Raw genomic sequence first — 19,370 nt, forward strand, 5'->3', positions numbered from 1 at the left:
GGTATTTTACATATACGTTTATTTATTAGCCGGTAACCTAACAGATTTTTTTTTTTAATTTTGGTTTAAATGTTACAATCATTTAATAAAATGCATATAAAATCATAGTAACTCCCAGCTAATGCTAAGCAAGTAAACATCGTTAATTTTCTACCGAAAACGAGATCTATTTTTGTCTGAATTCGTCCAAACAAATGATCTCGAAGGTATATTTTATTTTATAGTAAATAAATAAATGTAATGTTCTTTTCATATACTGAACAATAAACAGCTATTAATCATACTCGACCCGGTTTCCAACGTCTTCATTATCTTGAATATTATTTTTTATTCATCGCATACATAACCCCTAACATTAAATGGTACCTACGCTTACAGATATAGATTATAGAGTACCTGATTTTTTATTACTTTTTCATTACATACAGATGTACTAAATATACCAAAATACTATGGTTTGTTTGAACTTGGAGCTGACATGGTTCCAAAATCATCAAGAGGTAATTAAATAGTTAAATATCGATTGAGAAATTCCACTATCCTAACTATATACTATTTGACGTTTATTTGTGTATAAATTAATTATATATTTAGATTTATGAATTAATGTATTTAATTTTTTTATATTATTTATTTTACTAGTACAAAATCGCGCGGCTTCGCCCGCATTTTAGGGTAAATGCTGCTTACATATTTTTGCCTAACACATAACAACAAACATGTGTTATTCTCGGAGTTCAAATTTGCTTCATACCAAATTGCATCAACTTCGGTGCAGCGGTTTGGTCGTTAAAGAGCGACAGAGAGACAGACTGACAGAGTTACTTTCACATTTATAAATATAGATTAAGTATAATGATTCATCCACGTCATATATTGACACATAAAAATGAACATTAGAAGATTGCTTCTATATTCAAACCTGATATAGATTTTTATACAACAAATCGCTGAATTTACTTGAATCCAATGCAATTGACTTAAATTCAAAAAAATATAAATAAATTTAGAAAACCACATCCGCTGAGGACAGGATTCGAACCTGCGCGGGTAGAACCCATTGGATTTCAAGTCCAACTCCTTAACCACTCGGACACCTCAGCTGTGCGAGAGTATGTCAAATTTATGACTAGTTTCGACGATACACTTTTTATTTTAAAAAATAATTCCATTCATGTTTTTCAACAACAAGGACACACTGTATGTGATAAAATATTAATTTAATAACTATAATGTTTGTAGACGCGGACATGAACTCCTGCGCATAACAAGTGACAAGTTCTGGAGCGGACGATTTTTATCGATAAGTACTTTATTAAAAATCTTAAAAATCATAAATAATTTTTGTACGATACAAAATGTCCTTATTGTTTACATTATTTTTAAAATTTCAATAAACCTGCAGAAATGTCCTCGTTATATGAAGGCTAAGTCTGCGACCAACATTTTAAAACAAAAGAAATGTTATTCCATTGTTATTTATTAATTTAATATTAACATTTAACGATATGGGTCGATATTCCGCTACAAATAAAACAAAACAAATTTATTTTATTCTGCTATTGATGCAATTGAGATCGCTTTTGAATAAAACATGAATAGTAAGATCAATTATTTTTTGATACATAACCAGCTATTTCCAGTTAATCCTAATAGTCATCATAATATGAAATATAAAGTATAACTTAAACTTAAATACTTTGATAAAAATATATATCTTCTGTGTTTATAAAAAGATAGGTATTTTCATTCGAAAATATTGTCGTTTCTGAATGATGCGCATTCAGAAACCACAATATTTTATATATAATATGTATCTACGTTTTTCTTAAGCAATTATTTTTATCAAATTGAATGCGTTGAAGAGACAAATTAGACGTAATAGGAAAGAAGTTGCAAATGATTTCCGGGTCTAAACTATAATGTTAGCTACGTTTATATAAAACCGCACTCATCATCGTAACTTTGTGCTTTTTTATATTACTTTTTGGCATCGGTGCAGCCTGTTATACTCTGCACGAAAAGTTCTTTGACAGGCTCTATTCTAATGCCAGACCTCACAGCAATTGATATAAATTAAATGGTTAGTATTATATAATCTTATGAAAAAGAAAATCAAAATTTTATTGTACATACTTTAAGTCCAATAAATCTTATATATTAATAGCGTAAGTTGCTTTTGTCCCATTGATGAATGATGAAAATTTTTTTACGCTGCATATAAAAAAAATTTAGTTTATGGTCTCATTTTTTTTAAAACTCCAGCTATAGATGTACTGAAAAAGGAAGAGGTTTCTTGATTACAATTTACTAAATTGTTCCGATTTAACAAATTTTTTTTTGAGTGGCAAAAATTACTGGCCGGTTAGAGTGCGGTGCTACGGCTGTATAACAAAAAAAAAACATTAAAAACGAAAACAAAATTATATTGTTATCGACAAACTCCAATTCTAATTATTTGACTTTAAGAATTTCATTTAAAAAAGGTTTCATCGTTTTTACGCCAAATGTAGACGAATGACTTGCACTGCATTGTTTACATTGAAAGGAATTTAAAACAACCTCTAACGATTTCGAAATTTCTAATAAATTAAATATCTTTTGAATAAACGCGAAGTTTTGCGGGAAATCAGTATTTATAAACTATAGGACACTGTTACAAGTCCCTAAGTTTAAAACACACTTACGGCCTAAGTCACCTAAATGCTTATAATTATTAATATAATTTGATGTTAAACTAAATATTTTTGAAATAATTCATATGTGCAGTAAAATTAAAGCATACATTCATATTACACCACGGGCAATTATAATTCGTCTAACAAAGTGCCTCTTTTGCAATCACATCAAAAAGTAATCGCTGTCTGTCTGTAAAGTATTTTCCTATTTTAGTAACACAAACATTCAGTTGATGTTGAGTCAAGTTTAATCGAAATAGAATAGGAAACGTATCGGAATCGTTATATATTGATGAATGAGAGAAAGAGCGGAGATGGCCAAGTGGCTTGAACAAGTGCGTCTTAACCGATGATTTCGGATTCAAACCCAGGCAAGCACCACTTTATATTTGTGTTTATAATTCATCTCGTGCTTGGCGGTGAAGGAAAACATCTTGAGGAAACCTACATGTCTAATTTCGTTGAAATTCTGCCGCATGTGCATTCCACCAACCCGCATTAGAACAGCGTGGTGGAATATGTTCCAAACACTTCATAATGGGAGAGGAGGCCTAAGGCCAGCAGTGGGTAATTTACAGGCTGTTACTTTAAACAGAGAAAAGTAGGGCAAATATATTGGAAACGTAATTAGGTTATTTGCTTATACTCACATTATATTCATATTGTCATTACTATGATATATTGCATTACAACACTTGTGCAAACAATTTCCCAAAAGCATATTATACCTAAATTGTATTGTACCGTCGACAGCTGAGGTGTCCGAGTGGTTAAGGAGTTGGACTTGAAATCCAATGGGTTCTACCCGCGCAGGTTCGAATCCTGTCCTCAGCGAGGCTTTCGTTTTGTAAAAATTAACGTCACCAAGCAGAATTGTCACAGTGCCCTCCTAATGTGCCGCCTATCAACGAATCTGGTGGGATGTGTTAGTCCATGAAATTCCATTAAAAATGGAAGGGGTGTGTTTAAATTCTCATAATTTCAATATGTAAGGGCGATGGAGATCACCTACCATCAGGTGGTCTATTATCCAGTTAGCCTACCGAATTTTAATAAAAATGATCATAAATAATGTAATATCAATCCTACGTAATGGATTAATCATGAGTAATAATAATAGATGATATCTTCTCAAGTATATCAAAGAGCACTTTGCATCAAATACTAGTTACGATATTACGTTAAAGATTACGTCAAATTCAATCACAGACGAATTAAGAGTTGATCCTCGTCGAGATACGCAACATTGGTGTTGATCATTTATCCAAGTTTGTGCAAATAGCACATAAAGCATTCAGGTCGCAGCTACTGCACTTGGTCTGAATGAAGGTACATGCAAAAATATGCAGCGCCTTAAAGCACTACATTTGCTTGAGATGCATCGTTGAGATGCATTCGTGATATAGTGCCTTTACTAAATGTGATAGTCTCATTCGATTCTCCTCGCTGAACTCATTTTGTCTCAAAATATACATATATATTGGAGGCAAATAACGAAATATTTAATAAATGCACAAAAATCACGCGAGAAGGCATCCTTAAGAGTCAAGAGTTTATAGTAAAACTTGGGGTCAACATATACACACGATACTTTGAGCGTGCACCTGTAACATATTCTTTTATTTTATGTTGCAGGTGCGTACGCTAACACAGAAGTCTAACACCCACTAATTCTAATGCTTAATACTCTCTGCATTATACGAATTCCGTTGGAATGCTTATGTAGATGCAGGACACCACCAAGTTTTAGACAAAAAATAAAATTTGTTGACTCGACTGCGGGCTTTAATCTTAGTGCCTTTATGCCAATCATTACCAAGCTGTTAGTCATTGCTCATATAAGTTAAAGTGAATAAATCGCGAGTATAACGTGAGTTCAAATAGTAAGGCCTACATCTTCGTAGGCCAACAAAACAACCGCATTTGTTTCACACGTTTTAGCTTTGAGTGACAACTACAGGCTTCGGATTGCAACACAAATTCCTCTTCAACGTATGAATCAATTTACACAAAGTAAACTTTCTCTGTCAATTTGTTGAATAAACGATGCACAACAACAACAGCCTGTAAATTCCCACTGCTGGGCTAAAAGCCTCCTCTACCTTTGAGGAGAAGGCTTAGAACATATTCCACCACGCTGTTCCAATGTTGGTTGGTGAATTACACATGTGGCAGAATTTCTATGAAATTTGTCACATGCAGGTTTCCTCACGATGTTTTCCTTCACCGCTGAGCACGAGATGAATTATAAAGACAAATTAAGCACATGAATCAGCGGTGCTTGCCTGGTTTTGAACCCGCAATCATCGGTTAAGATGCACGCGTTCTAATCACTGGGCCATCTCGACTCATGTAAATCCAAACGATGCACACTTCTGTTAAAATATCAAAATTTAATTCATATTGATTAATTTAAGTTAAATTATTTTTCTAGATATACTTAATTGTAACTATCGGTTTAAAACGTTCCTTTAAATACCTTATCGTCATCGACACTCGATCGTAAAGGGTAAAATTTTTACCATCTCAATTATTGCTAGTGACGAAAGGTAAACATAACTGACTAAAATCCGCTTCGTCTACAATTAGATAATTTGCATCAAATTATGAACAGCATAGTATAAAACAAAGTCGCTTTCTCTGTCCATGGTATCCCTATGAATGCTTAAACTGGATTTTGATGCAGTTTTTTTACATTGAATGATTAGAGAGAAAGGTTTTTGTATATAATACATGGTCAATATAGTAAAGAAAAACTGACAATTTTAGAAGATTCTAATGCAATGTAAATAACAAAATCCTGTAGTATATCTGTGATTGAGAGCTGAGATGGCCCAGTGGTTAGAACGCGTGCATCTTAACCGATGGTTGCGGATTCAAACCCAAGCAAGCCCTGCTGATTCATGTGCTTAATTTGTCTTTATAATTCATCTCGTGCTCGTGCAACGCGTGCATCTTAACCGATGGTTGCGGGTTCAAACCCAGGCAAGCACCACTATATATGTGCTTAATTTTCGTTTATAATTCATCTCGTGCTCGGCGGTGAAGGAAAGTATCGTGAGGAAACCTGCATGTGTCTAATTTCATCGAAATTCTGCCACATGTGCATTCCACCAACCCGCATTGGAACAGCGTGGTGGAATATGTTCCAAACCCTTTCCTTACTGGAAGAGGAGGCCTTATCTCAGCAGTGGGAAATGTACAGGCTGTTACTTTACTTTACTTTACTACTTTTATATCTGTGATGAACCAGTGCCCAGAAGCAGGTCGCTAGTTATATTACGTATTGATACTTAATTTTGGATTTAAATAGCTATAATTTTAATAGTTAACTTCTAATGTCATGAAATAATTAATAAATTTAGTTGGTGGAATACACATGTGGCAGAATTTCTATGAAATTTGTCACATGCAGGTTTCCTCACGATGTTTTCCTTCACCGCTGAGCACGAGATGAATTATAAAGACAAATTAAGCACATGAATCAGCAGGGCTTGCTTGGGTTTGAACCCGCAATCATCGGTTAAGATGCACGCGTTCTAATCACTGGGCCATCTCTGCTCGACATAACATGATATTAGAGAAATAGTATTGAGTTTGTCGTAAGCAGTATTTAACGAGTTCTGAGTTGAACTTGAAACGCAGGCCACTTGTGTAAACCTTTCATTTTCGCTGTAAGATTATACGATCTATGTAATTTTACATTCTTAACAACAGCTGAGGTGTCCGAGTGGTTAAGGAGTTGGACTTGAAATCCAATGGGTTCTACCCGCGCAGGTTCGAATCCTGTCCTCAGCGAGGCTTTCGTTTTATATTTTATCTCTGAAACTATTGTGAATATATAATTTATCGAGTTATATAGAACTTGAACGATAAGGCATATGACTGCTGTAAGTCGGCTTACTCTTGTATTCTCAGGATTTTATATTATTCAATAGAAATATGAATTCTGAAGTTTAATAACATCTCAGCCAAAAGACATCCGTCACTGGACAAAAGCCTTTCCCAAAGATCTGGCTTTGCTGGAATATACTATAATTGCAACGCTTACAATAAAGAACACATCACATCTCTTTAGATAACTAGTCAGGGTACTGGATTTCCCCAGACCCGTCACATTTTAATGTCTATCTATACAATGTAAATCTATATAATTCTTGTACATTACTATACCTAAACCAAGGAAACTAACATCATTTAAACTTCCCTAGGCTGGGCTAAGACCGCCTTCTCTATTGAGGAGATTTGCAGCATTTTCTCTATGCTGCTTCATTTCGGATTTCTGGATTTACATCTGAAATGCTTCTACGCCTAAATTATAAAATCTAAGCCAATCTTGTGATTTTCGTCGTCCAGCGGTCCAAATTATATGAGTCATTATCATTAAAACCTACACATTAAATATTATTATCATATGTAGTATTTGCTTTATTAAAAAATCAGGCGCAGTCTGAACAATATCGGTCGGTAAACATGGATATGTTAAAAACAATTTTAATTATATATTCACAATATTTTTTTTTGAGTTCGACTCGGAACGGATTAAAAAAAATACTAGTTTACGTATTATTACCCATTTTCTAAATGTAAATCAAGATAATTTATTTTTATTTTATTTATTTATTTTGTCTCAGACATAGTCCATATTTTAATTTTAGTATTACATGGCAACCTTGTAACTAATGTTAGTAAAAACAAATAATAATAATTATAAACAAACAAAGCAAAACAGAAACAAACACAAAAAAAAATCGCCATTCTTAGACAGCGTGTAGCCGTATACAGTGGCGCAGTATTTCCGAGTCCCAGCGGTCAGCCAGTGCACACAGAATGCCGTTCGAGCTAGATCTCTAAAGCGCAGATGCACTCCTCTTTACTCAGCTTCGTAATTAATGAATGCTAAGTTGCTAATTAAATTTAAACAATAAGCCTCACTGTAGTTGCACGTGGGAGGTAACATCTGACAATTCACTAATCATATAATAGTAAACCCCTCTCTCTCCCATAGGTATCTTAAGATATGACTAAAGAATATCTGAGCATGATGAGCATCCGTCTGCTTATCTGGTGAAAAAGGGTTAATCATTCGTCTGGCTTGTCACCGTGTTCTGAACAATTATGGTCTCTAATTCCTAATACCCCTTTACTTCAATAGCCTACGCGTAATGACACTCAAAAACACCGCCTAACTGTGTGTAGGTAACTGTTAATTCCAACACGCACGAAGAAATTTGGAAACACATTTATTTTTCGCACTACAAAACACTTGAATTCTACTAGCACATTCTTATAACCTAGTTTCCTTCATATGAGCCGTAAAGAGGCACCTTGCGGGCAGGGCGTCTAAAGCAGTTATTTTATCCTGACTGGACTCACCGTCTTCGCGTTTGGACACCACTGCCCCTAACCATCAGGTGAAGTAGAGTTATATGCCTTCCCAGTAAATATAAAAAAAACATGCATAGCATATGATATAAACAATACATTTTGTCTTATAAAAACTTACGAAGACTACATTTGACTCAATACATAAAGGCCAAATTTTTTTTTTATTATGGAACACTGTTGTTCCTCCCTTAATTATAGAAGAAAAAAAGAGAATAAGTCTGACAAAAAGTAGGTCATACATATTGGATACGTAAGTATACAGTCTGCAGTACTACTGTCATAACTATTAGATATAGCATTCCAACACTTGTGCAAACAATTACCCAAAAGCATGCTATACCTAAATTGTGTTGTATCGGCAACAGCTGAGGTGTCCGAGTGGTTAAGGAGTTGGACTTGAAATCCAATGGGTTCTACCCGCGCAGGTTCGAATCCTGTCCTCAGCGAGGCTTTCGTTTTGAGAAAATAAATAAGTAATAATAAGCATTATGACAGTGCTTTTTCTAATGTTAATATCTATGCCATCTAAGAAGATATCGATGAATGAAACTAAGAATTGAATTGAATTGAATATATAGACGCATTGCGGCAACCCTTGAAATAACATGCCTAGCCCATAACCCAGGACAATACAAAGTTTTAGATACGAAACCCAATAAATTTTACTGGTCTAACTGCAGATTATAATCCACGTACCATATAGTAGTCACATAGATGTGTAACGTCTGATACCTTTAAGAACAATGAGTAAAAATAAACCAAAACTAAAGAACAAAATTAATCAAGAATACAAATAATATATTCTTACAAGAACTACCCTCTTCTGAAACAGGGCCGAGCGGAATCACATAAATACGGCAGAACGCTTAGTAACGGGTTTAATGATCGGTTGTCTGTCGGTCGAGACTGTTTGTATCGGTCGTGGTATTTACTGTTCTTACATACATACATACTAATTAACCCCCTATGTATTGAAATATTCTTGTAACAGATTAAAGTTATGTCGTGATGGTAATTGTATTCAATTATAAATAAATAAAGAACAAAAAAATATAGGTTAGTCATTCGTGTTTTATTTTATTTTTTTATTTAATCAATCATAGGGTTTGTTAGAATATAATATATTAAAAACATACTGGTACTATGTCCCTGAATAAACCCCCATTATGACTAAAAAAAGATAATTCAAAAAATTTATTTTTATAAATATAGCAGGTATGATTACAGGTTTATGTACATTGACATATTATTACTAAGTTTGAAAAATAATGCTTTTTTGTATTAGTTTCGCAGCAAAAATGTTCTTCTTCGAATGATAAATGAAACAAAAACACAATGTATTAATAAAACATATTTTTTACTTGCTTCATAAATAAAGTAATTGAAGCGCCCATTTTAAAGAATATGTTGTCCTTCATGAACTGTCACAATCACCGGTTTTTTTATCTGTTGTAGGTTGATTTTAGTCTGTGGTTAAAAATACATATAATATCTATGCTCCATGGTGATTGGTAACATTGTTTTTCATGATGGCAGATTTGACTTGTGTGATGTTTTGGTTTTTTTAATTTTTACTTGATATATTTTTATATAAACTGATGCAACGTAATTTCACGGAAGAAATCAAATACGAATCCTGTAATCGAAACCTGATTACATATATAACAAAATGAAATATTCTGTATAGTGAAATAATATATTATGTCTGATGATACTACGAGGACGTGAATGTTATAAAATGCCTTGCGAAAGCTGTGCGGTGCAGTTCAGCGTATTTAAAAGGAAACGGGCTTGTTCGGAATGTGAACGAAACTACTGCAGCGGGTGTTTGCGGAGGGGTGGCGGTACAATGTGTGGGCCCTGCAGGGTGCTTTCTACTCGACCCCTATACAGGCAGAGTATCTCCCATTTAAAAGTTCGTGACCTCCAATACTTCCTCCAACGACAGAATGTATCCACCAGAGGCTGCGTCGGTAAGTACCCGATGACACGAATAATTTTAAGGCCAGTGATAAAACACTCTAGAACAATCTATGAATGATCTGACACTTGAATTAAATTACATACTTGTTATTGTAATGGAACGATACGCGCTGATATAGAGAAAAAAAAGATTAGACTACATGTTGCTTATAAATATGAGAAAAAAAAGCGTACTTAAAAAACAACAGAGATTGATTGCTGTGATAAATTAGAAAAACCTATAAAAAGAGAAATATTCAAATTTCTTTATTCAATGTTGAACCATTAAACTTTTCAGCACCAAAGTAATATCAATTATACTTCAAAATAAAATGAAGTACTGATTTCATTGAATGCGGTACTATGTACAGTATTTGTGTTTAAAAACATACACTAAGTTTGTTAATAAAATAGATAATATATGTTAATATATATATATATTCTCCTATTTATAATTGATATTAAATTATCCAGAACAATATTATAATATAGCTTTTTTGTACAATATTAAAAAAAAATAACCTCTGTTAAAAATGTTTTATATTAAAATTCATAAGATAAATAATTCATGTGTCATTATCAACATAAATAATGAGTTACTAAGAACCCAAGCCAAAGTTGTTTTTATAGCCAAAAACATTTCTATATTATAAAGTAAATCTGCTGATTATTTGCAACAGTGTTCGAGGGTGTTGCAATTTACTGCAACAATGCAATATAAGTAATTCCCTATTATCTGATTATACTGATTTACATACAACGGTAATTATTATTTTATTTAATCAGTTCTCAGTAATTTATGACAAATAACTTGATCTGAGGTTAAAATATAACTTAATATACTCTCCTTGTTTTAACAAAGTCGGAATACTCACTGTTGTGTCACAGTATATTTACAACAATATTATGTATATTCAAAGTAACATTGATCACTTTGATAAAATCAGTGATAATCATTGTATGTGCACTAGGGAGTAAGGGTAAGCTTATAATGCCAAGTTTCCGACGCCGCAAAAAAGCGTGGAATTAATACCTGTTAACTTCCACGCAGGATATGTGAATTTTAATAATTGTATTAACTAACATGACTGTATTTTAAAATGTTGAAAAAGAGTAACTACTGAGTTTCTTGCCGGTTCTTCTCAGTAGAATCTACTTTCCGAACCGGTGGTAGCTTCACTTAATTGTTAATTGACGATTCAAAAGTGCTTGCAAAGCCCACTTAAATAAAGATTATTTTGATTTTGATTAAAAAGTGGAGTGTAGTTAATATCTGTTGACTTGCAGGCAGGATACATTACATACATAGATAGATAGATTTATTAATTTAAATAATTGTATTTAACTAACTTGACTTGTATTTTTTAAATGTTAAAAAGAGTAACTACTCAGTTCTTCTCGGTAGAATCTACATTCCAAACCGGTGGTAGCTTCACTTAATTGTAAAATGACGATTCAAAAATGCTTGTTAAATTTTTTTTTATAAAAAGTGAATGAGAATTCTTATGAAGTTAAGATATTTCTGAACTTCAATTATTAGGTATTCCTTATGATGAATCTGCGACAATGATCTGGCTTCCCCTACCTCCTCCTTTATCATCATATTGATTTCATATTAAGCCTTTGTTATTAAGTAATGTGTAACACTGTCTGCGTTCAATTTAATATCAGCCCATATTAAATCAAAATCAAAGTATACTTTATTCAAGTGGGCTTTAACAAGCACTTTCGAATCGTCATTTAACAATTAATTGAAGCTACCACCGGTTCGGAAAGTAGATTCTACCGAGAAGAACCGGCAAGAAACTAAGTCGTTACTAATACGCCTTTTTCACCAATGTAATTTTTATAAACGATTTGAATTTACGAGACGGCAAAGTTAAAAATGTCTGTGGAATTTTATTATAGAAATGGATACCATGCCCCAAGAAAGATTTATTGACTTTGCGGAGTCGGAAACTTGGCGTTATAAGCTTATCCTTACTTCTAGTGCATATACAATGACAAGAAAACACATAACATTTCAGAAAAGGAGGAGCTAGTGAGCCTGTGCGTGTCGCACGTGAACAGCGCGGCGTACCGGCGGCGCGGGCCGCGCGCGGGCGCCAGCCCCTTCAGCTCGCTCAAGGGGCTCACCACCAACATCAACGACTTCATCAACTCCGCCTTCGACCTGCGGAACCCGGCGCACCCGGCACCGCCCGCCGACAGAAGTACGAGCTATAATGTTCAACCATGCAAAAACCTATGAATACAGTTGTTTTCAAAAGTAAAGCAACAGCCTGTAAATCTCACTGCTGACCTTAGGCCTCTTCTGTCATTAAGGAGAGGGCTGGGAACATATTCCATCACGCTGTTCCAATGCGGGTTGGTGGAAAAAGAAGGAAAATAAATAAATGGCATATTTTCTCTAGTTACACCACTTTTGTTACTAATGACTCCTAAACACAGTTTGCAACATTTTGTAAGAATCTTACACGGGCAAGTGCGAACTTAAACCCCTAATTCGCTTCAATTTAGTTCACTCCTCTCTCTGCTTCTAATGTAACAAATAGTAAAATTAGCAAAAAGCAACTTATAACGAAAGTAAAGTAATCAGAACGCATCAGAATACTAGTAGTGAGCGCATATAAGTATTGTGTATTAAGTATTAACATAATGTTTCAGGTAGCTGCTTCAACTCGTCGCACGCACACTCGCCCACCAACGGGACGGCGCCCCACGCCAACATCCCCGACCGGCGGTTCACGCCGACGCCAGGTGACACCCGACCACTTGTACCGAATCTTATTTGATTCTCTCTCAGTACGGTAGACAATTGGCGACTCGATCGCCTGCGTGAATCACTTTTGCAGGCATTATATACTCTGATACGACTCTGAGCATATAATATATTAATGTGTATTTTTAAGTTTTAAAATGAGGCAAAAGAAGCCTATAATTTTTATTTATATTACAATAAAAGGATACATGGGTTATTGACCGATATCACCTCGCTGGGAAACAGAGCCACACGCCCTCGTATATTTAAGTGGTCAGTAATTAACGAGCCCATATTCCAGGCGGCGAACGGGATGTACGAGTGTCCGCGCCCGAGGCGGAGCCGGCGGCCGAACGCGGAGCGGAGGCCGCCGGCGCGCGGGAGCCCGAGGTGCCCGTCGACACCACCGACTGCTTCGAGATCGAGGACCTGGACGACACCGGCTGGGAGTTCATCACGCGCCCCGCCGCGCCGCTGCCCAACGGTACGCCCCGCGCCCCGCGCCCCCCCGCGCCCCGCCCCGCCGCCGCCTCACGCGCCGCCTGTCCGCAGACTCGGAGGTGCTGCTGGCGGCGCTGCGCGGCTCCCCGCGCCGCGCCGCGTCCGAGCTGGAGCTGCACACGCCCGACGGCAGCGCCGCCTCGGCCGGCAGCGCCAGCCTGCAGGACGAGCCGCAGCTGCGCGACCCCGCCGCCGCCGACGCCGCCGACGCCGCCGACCTGGGCAACTGCGGTGCGTGCGAGCCGCGGGTCGCTCGAGCTACTCCAGCCGTCGACGTGCGTGACTCTAGTGCTGCGCTCGTTTTTCAGATAGTCCGAGGCACCTCACGCTGGAGCAGATTAAGCAGGCGACGGACCTGGACCTCCTGAGTGTGAAGCAACTGAAGGAGCTGCTGACGAGGAACCGCGTCGAGTTCCGCGGCTGCCTCGAGCGGAAGGACCTGCTCGAGCGCGCCAAGACGCTGTGGGCCAACCACGTCAAGTATAAAGACGGTGAGTCTTCCCTATCTGGTCGCTTGAACTTAAAAGACCAAAAGCTGAGGGGTCCGGCAAATGATATTTCGCCTTGTACAGAAATCGACAACCTTCCATTCGAGGAGAGCTGCAAGATCTGCATGGCGGCGCCGCTGGAGTGCGTGCTGCTGGAGTGCGGGCACATCGCGGCGTGCACGGCGTGCTCCAAGCAGCTGGCCGAGTGCCCCATCTGCCGCCAGTACGTCGTGCGCGCCGTGCGCTTCTTCCGCTCCTAACTCGGCGCCGCCGCCACCACTCCCCACCACCCGCCGCCACCCGTCGCCACCTGCCACCACCCGCCGCCACCCGCCGCCGCCGACCGGCGCAGGCGCCTGCTAGGCTAGTCATGGTTATATTAGACTTCCATTTCTTCCTTTTATTCTACATGAATGTACATATATTTTTTCCGCAAAACGTAAAATTTTGGTGTATGACAATGTATTTTTGCAATTTTTAATGTAAACTGTTTAAAAGTCCTATTAAAAATAGTAAAACACAGGGCTCTGTAAAAATGGCAAATGTAATACAATCGGTAAAGAGTAGAAGTGATTACAATCAAAACACTTTATTACACTAAACTTTATATAAGAAAATAGTTAATTTTATAACAGTCATTTACTTCATGAAATGTTTATTATGGTTCCACTCTGCGTTCATTCCTGTCCCCAGTTCAGTTTGTGAGTCTTAAATTTCACTAACTCGAACAAGCTCCCAGGAGCTCGGATGCTGAAGTTGTTCAGTTATGTTTATAGGAAATAATATATATTACCATTTGCCATATGAAGAAATTGCTACGAGGCATTTGTTGCAGAAAATGCTCAGCAAGCCCGTACACTTGAGGTAGCACTGACAATCCAGTCGGTTGGATTAGTTGTAACGTTTATATAATTGCTGAGCTTGATTCAGATTTATTTATTTAGAAAGTCGAAATTGTTTTATGTACATATTACTTTTTATACAAAATATTATTTTATAGTATTTGATATATTTTGATATGTTTACCATTCCTTCATTCCCGGCGCCCGCTCGCTCACACTCCATACAGAGTTTTATTATCCATGAACTCGTGTCAAATATGAATCCATGGCACTGAAGCGTCCTATCGTTTCTAGATAAGATTTTAATTATTAATTATGTATGGGATTTGTTTTAATGTACTATTACTTTTTGTTGTTTATTTTGTATCTGTAATTATTATTATTTATCTTGCTGTAATATGTAATCAATAAGCATATATCTGTTTTATGTCGTTCAAATTTGTACTTTACATTGTTTAGATCAGCGGAAAATTAGGCTGTGTGACGATTTATTTTTAGTCAACTTGATTTATCTTCCTTAAAGTATATTGATAAACAATACGCGCGGTGGGTTGTTAGAGTAACAAGACAGACTAGAAAACAAGGCAACTGGTGGGGTTTTCGCTCATTGCTATTAGAATTAGCTTCCAACGTCAAGCCCTTCCTCGGTACCTAAGGCGTGCCCCAGACTCGCGCAGGCCGGTGCCGACCGCCCGGCCGCACGTCGCCGGGATCACGTGTGGCGGCAGTGTGTCGCCGCCACTGACGCTAACAAAATGAATATGAATACAGTAAAAGCTCCTTATTCGCGGGGTATATGTTCCGTAAATATGCCGCGAATACAGAAACCGTGAATATGGAATGGTAATTTATATGGGATTATAGGGGATACGTTCCTAGGTGACAAAATAAAAAAACAAATATATAAAAAAAACAATTTTATTGAAGTTTTTGACCATATTGATTAATTATTATCTTCAGGCTTAGGCAATGGTTTAAAGAATTTCGTAATTCTTTCTTGCTTGGCAGTTTTTAAGAGCTCCTTCAATTCAGACTGATATTCAGCAGTGGCATTAGCAATTTTCCTCTTAAAAATAAGACTTCGTTCCATAGACGGATCAATTTTCATAAAGAAATCACAAAGCTCATTTGCCATTTTTAAACCTTCACTAAGATTTTTCAAATTAAATGTCACGTTTTCAGTGCTTGTTGAAGCCTCTTCTTCAATAGGCTGTGAATTTAACATTTCCTCCAAGTCGGTTTCAGTCAAATCTTCATTTTGCGATTCAAGCAACTCCTGAATGTCACTTGATTCTATCTGGTCGAACCCATCTCGTCCTATTCCATTCGCTATTTCGGCAATGTTTGCAGTTAAAGTTTGAATTTGGACAGATTCTTCGTCATTTTCCGCAGTCAAAACAGGCCACAGTTTTTTCCAGCATGATTTCAATGTGGATGGCTTCAGTTCTCCCAAAGATTCTTTTACGTTTACGATGCATTCTGCTATGTTAAATTTCTTCCAGCATTCCATAACATTCATATCAGGATCACATTCCATATTATCCAGTATGATTTTGAAGGTTCGTCTAATGTAATAGAGCTTAAAGGCCTGGATTATTCCTTGGTCCATAGGTTGAAGCAAAGCCGTCGTGTTGGGAGGTAAAAATGACACTTTTATATTTGGATGCATAGTTTCAAGTTCGCGAGGATGACCTGGTGCATTGTCCAAAACTAGAACGGCTTTAAAGTCTAAATTCTTTTTTTTTAAATAAGTTTCAACTTCAGAAACAAAACAATTCCGAAACCAGTCACAAAAAATAGCGCTTGTAACCCACGCTTTCTTATTAGCACGCCAAAACACTGGCAGGTTGTCCTTGTTTTGATTTTTTAAAGCACGAGGATTTAACGATCTGTAAAGCATCAGTGGTTTAATGACACAATCACCAGATGCATTAGAACATAGCAGCATTGTAACTCTATCCTTTGCTGCCTTAAATCCAGGGGCAGACTTTTCGCTTTTAGAAATGAATGTTTTGTTTGGCATTCTCTTCCAAAACAGTGCAGTTTCGTCTGCATTAAATACTTGTTCAGGTTTGTATCCTCCATCAGCTACTAGGTTTGCAAATTCTTCTGGATATTTTTTTGCTGCAGCAGTGTCTGCAGATGCAGCTTCTCCAACGATTTTAATACTATGCAATGATTGTCGCACCTTAAATTTATTGAACCAACCTTCCGATGCTTGAAATCCTCCATCTGTACATTCACCACCACCACTACCACCAGGTTCTTTAAAATGTGCGTAAAGACGCATTGCCTTCTCCCGGATCATTGGACCACTCAGGGGCATCCTTTTTTGGTTGCGGTCTTCGATCCATAATGACAACGCCACTTCCATTTTTTCTATTGCTGGATCACGAACAATTTTCGCTGACAGTGAAGTTGAAGCTACAGACGACCTTATTTTATCTTCGCATTTTTTTATCGATCGTACAGTTGATTCGTTGACATTGAATGAGCGTGATATGGATGCAAACGACTCTCCAAGACGTAAACGATCAAGCATTTCTATTTTCACTTTAAGTGGTAAAACTGATTTTTTACGCGTCGAAACTCGTTTTTCATTTTTTTTAGTCGACATTATAAGTTAGGAAGACAACGGAAGAGACGTGTTACTCGATCACAATTTTTGTAACGAATGGAAAGATGAAACAATAAAACACGTAAAGCGGCTCTTACCAAAGAACGGAACGTCTAATATGTGGCAGCATTTAACAATATACTTTATGCATTGAGTAATAAGGTTGCTTTACTTAAACATTTTGTTTGTTTACATTCTCAAAAACACCGACCGCGGCGAAGGCGGCTTATGTCAAAGGAAAAGTCGAAGCATTGCAGCGTCTATATCATATAACAACATACTTTAGGCATAGTTGTAATAAGGTCTATTTTATATTTTTTAATAGTCCATTTGACGGCGCGTTTACAAAGGAAACCGAATCCTTTTTAATAATATGTATGTACCGATGTACCGATTAGATCCGCGAATAAAGAAATCTTTAGCCGCGAATATAGGAATTGGGTCGCATATTTTTTATCCGCGAATAGTGAAAACGCGAATGAAGGAAGCGCGAATAAGGAGCTTTGACTGTATCTGTAACTGTAATAGCATTTGATGCGTTCAGCCGTAGTTAAGTAGAGGAGGCATCGCTACAGTCGGTTATGTTTAAGCGTAAAATGATCGGGACGGTTCCCGCGAACAAGAGATTGATCTCACGTGTTGTATTACTAGCTCATCAAATTGTTCACTTGTAAATATATTCGCTTCGGAGGTGTTTTTAGTCATATTCTTATCGTCCAATTCGAAAGTTCGAGGAAATACTTTTAAAATTGTGATTTTAATAATAAATTAATTAAAAAAGTTCTTTATTTTTATATAAATTGTCTTTAAAATTTGTTTTTCTCAAATGTGAAGTTAGGAAGTGGTGATCCTGGAATTGATTCCTCGTGTCGCGCGACGCCCGAGGTCGCGTCGCGGACTGTCCGGCGCCCGATTGAAACATTGTAACATAGAATAGTCTGCGATAATTTTTTATATGATAATTAGTGTAAATACATCGGACTTCTCATGTTGTTTTGTTTTTATTTAACCCTCACCTCGTCCAAAGTTATAGACGGAGAGCCAGTGATTGGCAGACTTACGTTATAGCAGCAAGCTCCACAATACTGCCAGGTATACTGCTTCACCAGCTGTTGGTGAAATGGTTCACTATTCCCATCGAGGGTTCCTTAGAGCGTGCCAAGGAGTCGAAAGGCAGAAAAATTGACTTTCAAAACGTGATCGCAGTAAGTCTGCCCTATTGATATCTTAAAAAAGATAAAAAAATATGTAGAAAACTTCAATGGCAAATATATATAGATATATGTATATAAAATAACAAATCCTGACTGACTGATTCATCATCGCCGAGCGTAAAGTATTAGATTAGTTATTATTATTAGTATAAGTATTAGTTAGGGACTTGAAATTTAGTAAGTATGATCAATTTATTGAGTAGACACTCACTAACAAAGGAATTTGAAAATAATATCCCTAAGGGGGTAAAATAGGGGTTAAACGTTTGTATGAAAGTCCGTCATTTTTAAAATTAGTAGCATAAAATTTTATTTTTTGGATACTGATTAAAAATAAGTCGATACTTATTTCAGCGTTTTTGGATATGATTTCCCTAAAGGGTTGAAAGTTTGTATGGTAGGCCGTAATTTTTTCAAGTTAGGGACATGAACTTTTAGGTTTGGGATACTGATTAAAAATAAGTCTATACCTATTTCAGCGTTTTTGGATATGCTATCCCTAAAGGAGTGAAATAAGAAGAAGAAGAATTCCATTCTAACTTTTTACCCTTATTACCTTCTTAGTCTGTCCCAACCACTAATGGTATAAAATAGGGTATTTTACTATATTTAAAAAGTATTTCCGAATGTTGGTATTCCTAAGAAGAAAATAATGAATTACTATCGCCTAATATATATATATATATTATTTGCGTTTTGTAAGGTCGATTAAGCTGTTATCGGAATTTTTTAAATAAATTAAGGCAGATATAATTAGTTATGATAAACAGTGTTGTTGTATTATATAATTGGAATCGTTTATAGTGTTATATAATGTATAGTTTATAAACAAACACTTACGTCATGTTCCGTAAATCTTTAACCCGAAATAATAAGAGAGTACGATAACGGCAAACATAATAAATATTATTAGATACGT

General features: G+C 36.5%; 2 protein-coding genes and 4 non-coding genes across 6 annotated transcripts; 4 read left to right on the top strand and 2 right to left on the bottom strand.

Annotated features, from left to right (window-relative positions):
- Positions 1-1,021: 1,021 nt before the first annotated feature.
- Positions 1,022-1,103, bottom strand: Trnas-uga. The gene has a single exon. It is a non-coding gene; the product is annotated as a tRNA-Ser (tRNA).
- Positions 1,104-3,430: 2,327 nt separating this feature from the next.
- Positions 3,431-3,512, top strand: Trnas-uga. Its single transcript has one exon. It is a non-coding gene; the product is annotated as a tRNA-Ser (tRNA).
- Positions 3,513-6,394: 2,882 nt separating this feature from the next.
- Positions 6,395-6,476, top strand: Trnas-uga. The gene has a single exon. It is a non-coding gene; the product is annotated as a tRNA-Ser (tRNA).
- A 1,954-nt stretch (positions 6,477-8,430) lies between these two features.
- Positions 8,431-8,512, top strand: Trnas-uga. Its single transcript has one exon. It is a non-coding gene; the product is annotated as a tRNA-Ser (tRNA).
- Positions 8,513-9,564: 1,052 nt separating this feature from the next.
- Positions 9,565-15,386, top strand: LOC124533397 (E3 ubiquitin-protein ligase RNF34). The gene is made up of 7 exons (XM_047108626.1): positions 9,565-10,039; positions 12,056-12,241; positions 12,696-12,788; positions 13,091-13,273; positions 13,342-13,521; positions 13,599-13,781; positions 13,863-15,386. Exons 1-7 carry the CDS (start codon positions 9,775-9,777, stop codon positions 14,036-14,038), a joined length of 1,266 nt encoding a protein of 421 aa, XP_046964582.1. The 5' UTR covers positions 9,565-9,774; the 3' UTR covers positions 14,039-15,386.
- A 177-nt stretch (positions 15,387-15,563) lies between these two features.
- On the bottom strand, positions 15,564-16,994 carry LOC124533354 (tigger transposable element-derived protein 1-like). The gene has a single exon (XM_047108579.1). It carries the CDS (start codon positions 16,992-16,994, stop codon positions 15,564-15,566), a length of 1,431 nt encoding a protein of 476 aa, XP_046964535.1.
- Positions 16,995-19,370: the final 2,376 nt, after the last annotated feature.

This window comes from Vanessa cardui, chromosome 11, assembly GCF_905220365.1.
Source record: "Vanessa cardui chromosome 11, ilVanCard2.1, whole genome shotgun sequence".
Lineage (NCBI taxonomy): Eukaryota > Metazoa > Arthropoda > Insecta > Lepidoptera > Nymphalidae > Vanessa > Vanessa cardui.

Excerpts from the sequence above, each read along its gene's own strand:
- LOC124533397 (XM_047108626.1), top strand. The coding sequence starts at position 9,775 with ATGATACTACGAGGACGTGAATGTTATAAAATGCCTTGCGAAAGCTGT. Across the intron at positions 10,040-12,055 it reads ATCCACCAGAGGCTGCGTCG|AAAAGGAGGAGCTAGTGAGC; the intron begins GTAAGTACCCGA and ends ATAACATTTCAG. Across the intron at positions 12,789-13,090 it reads GCGGTTCACGCCGACGCCAG|GCGGCGAACGGGATGTACGA; the intron begins GTGACACCCGAC and ends CCCATATTCCAG.
- LOC124533354 (XM_047108579.1), bottom strand. The coding sequence starts at position 16,994 with ATGGAAGTGGCGTTGTCATTATGGATCGAAGACCGCAACCAAAAAAGG.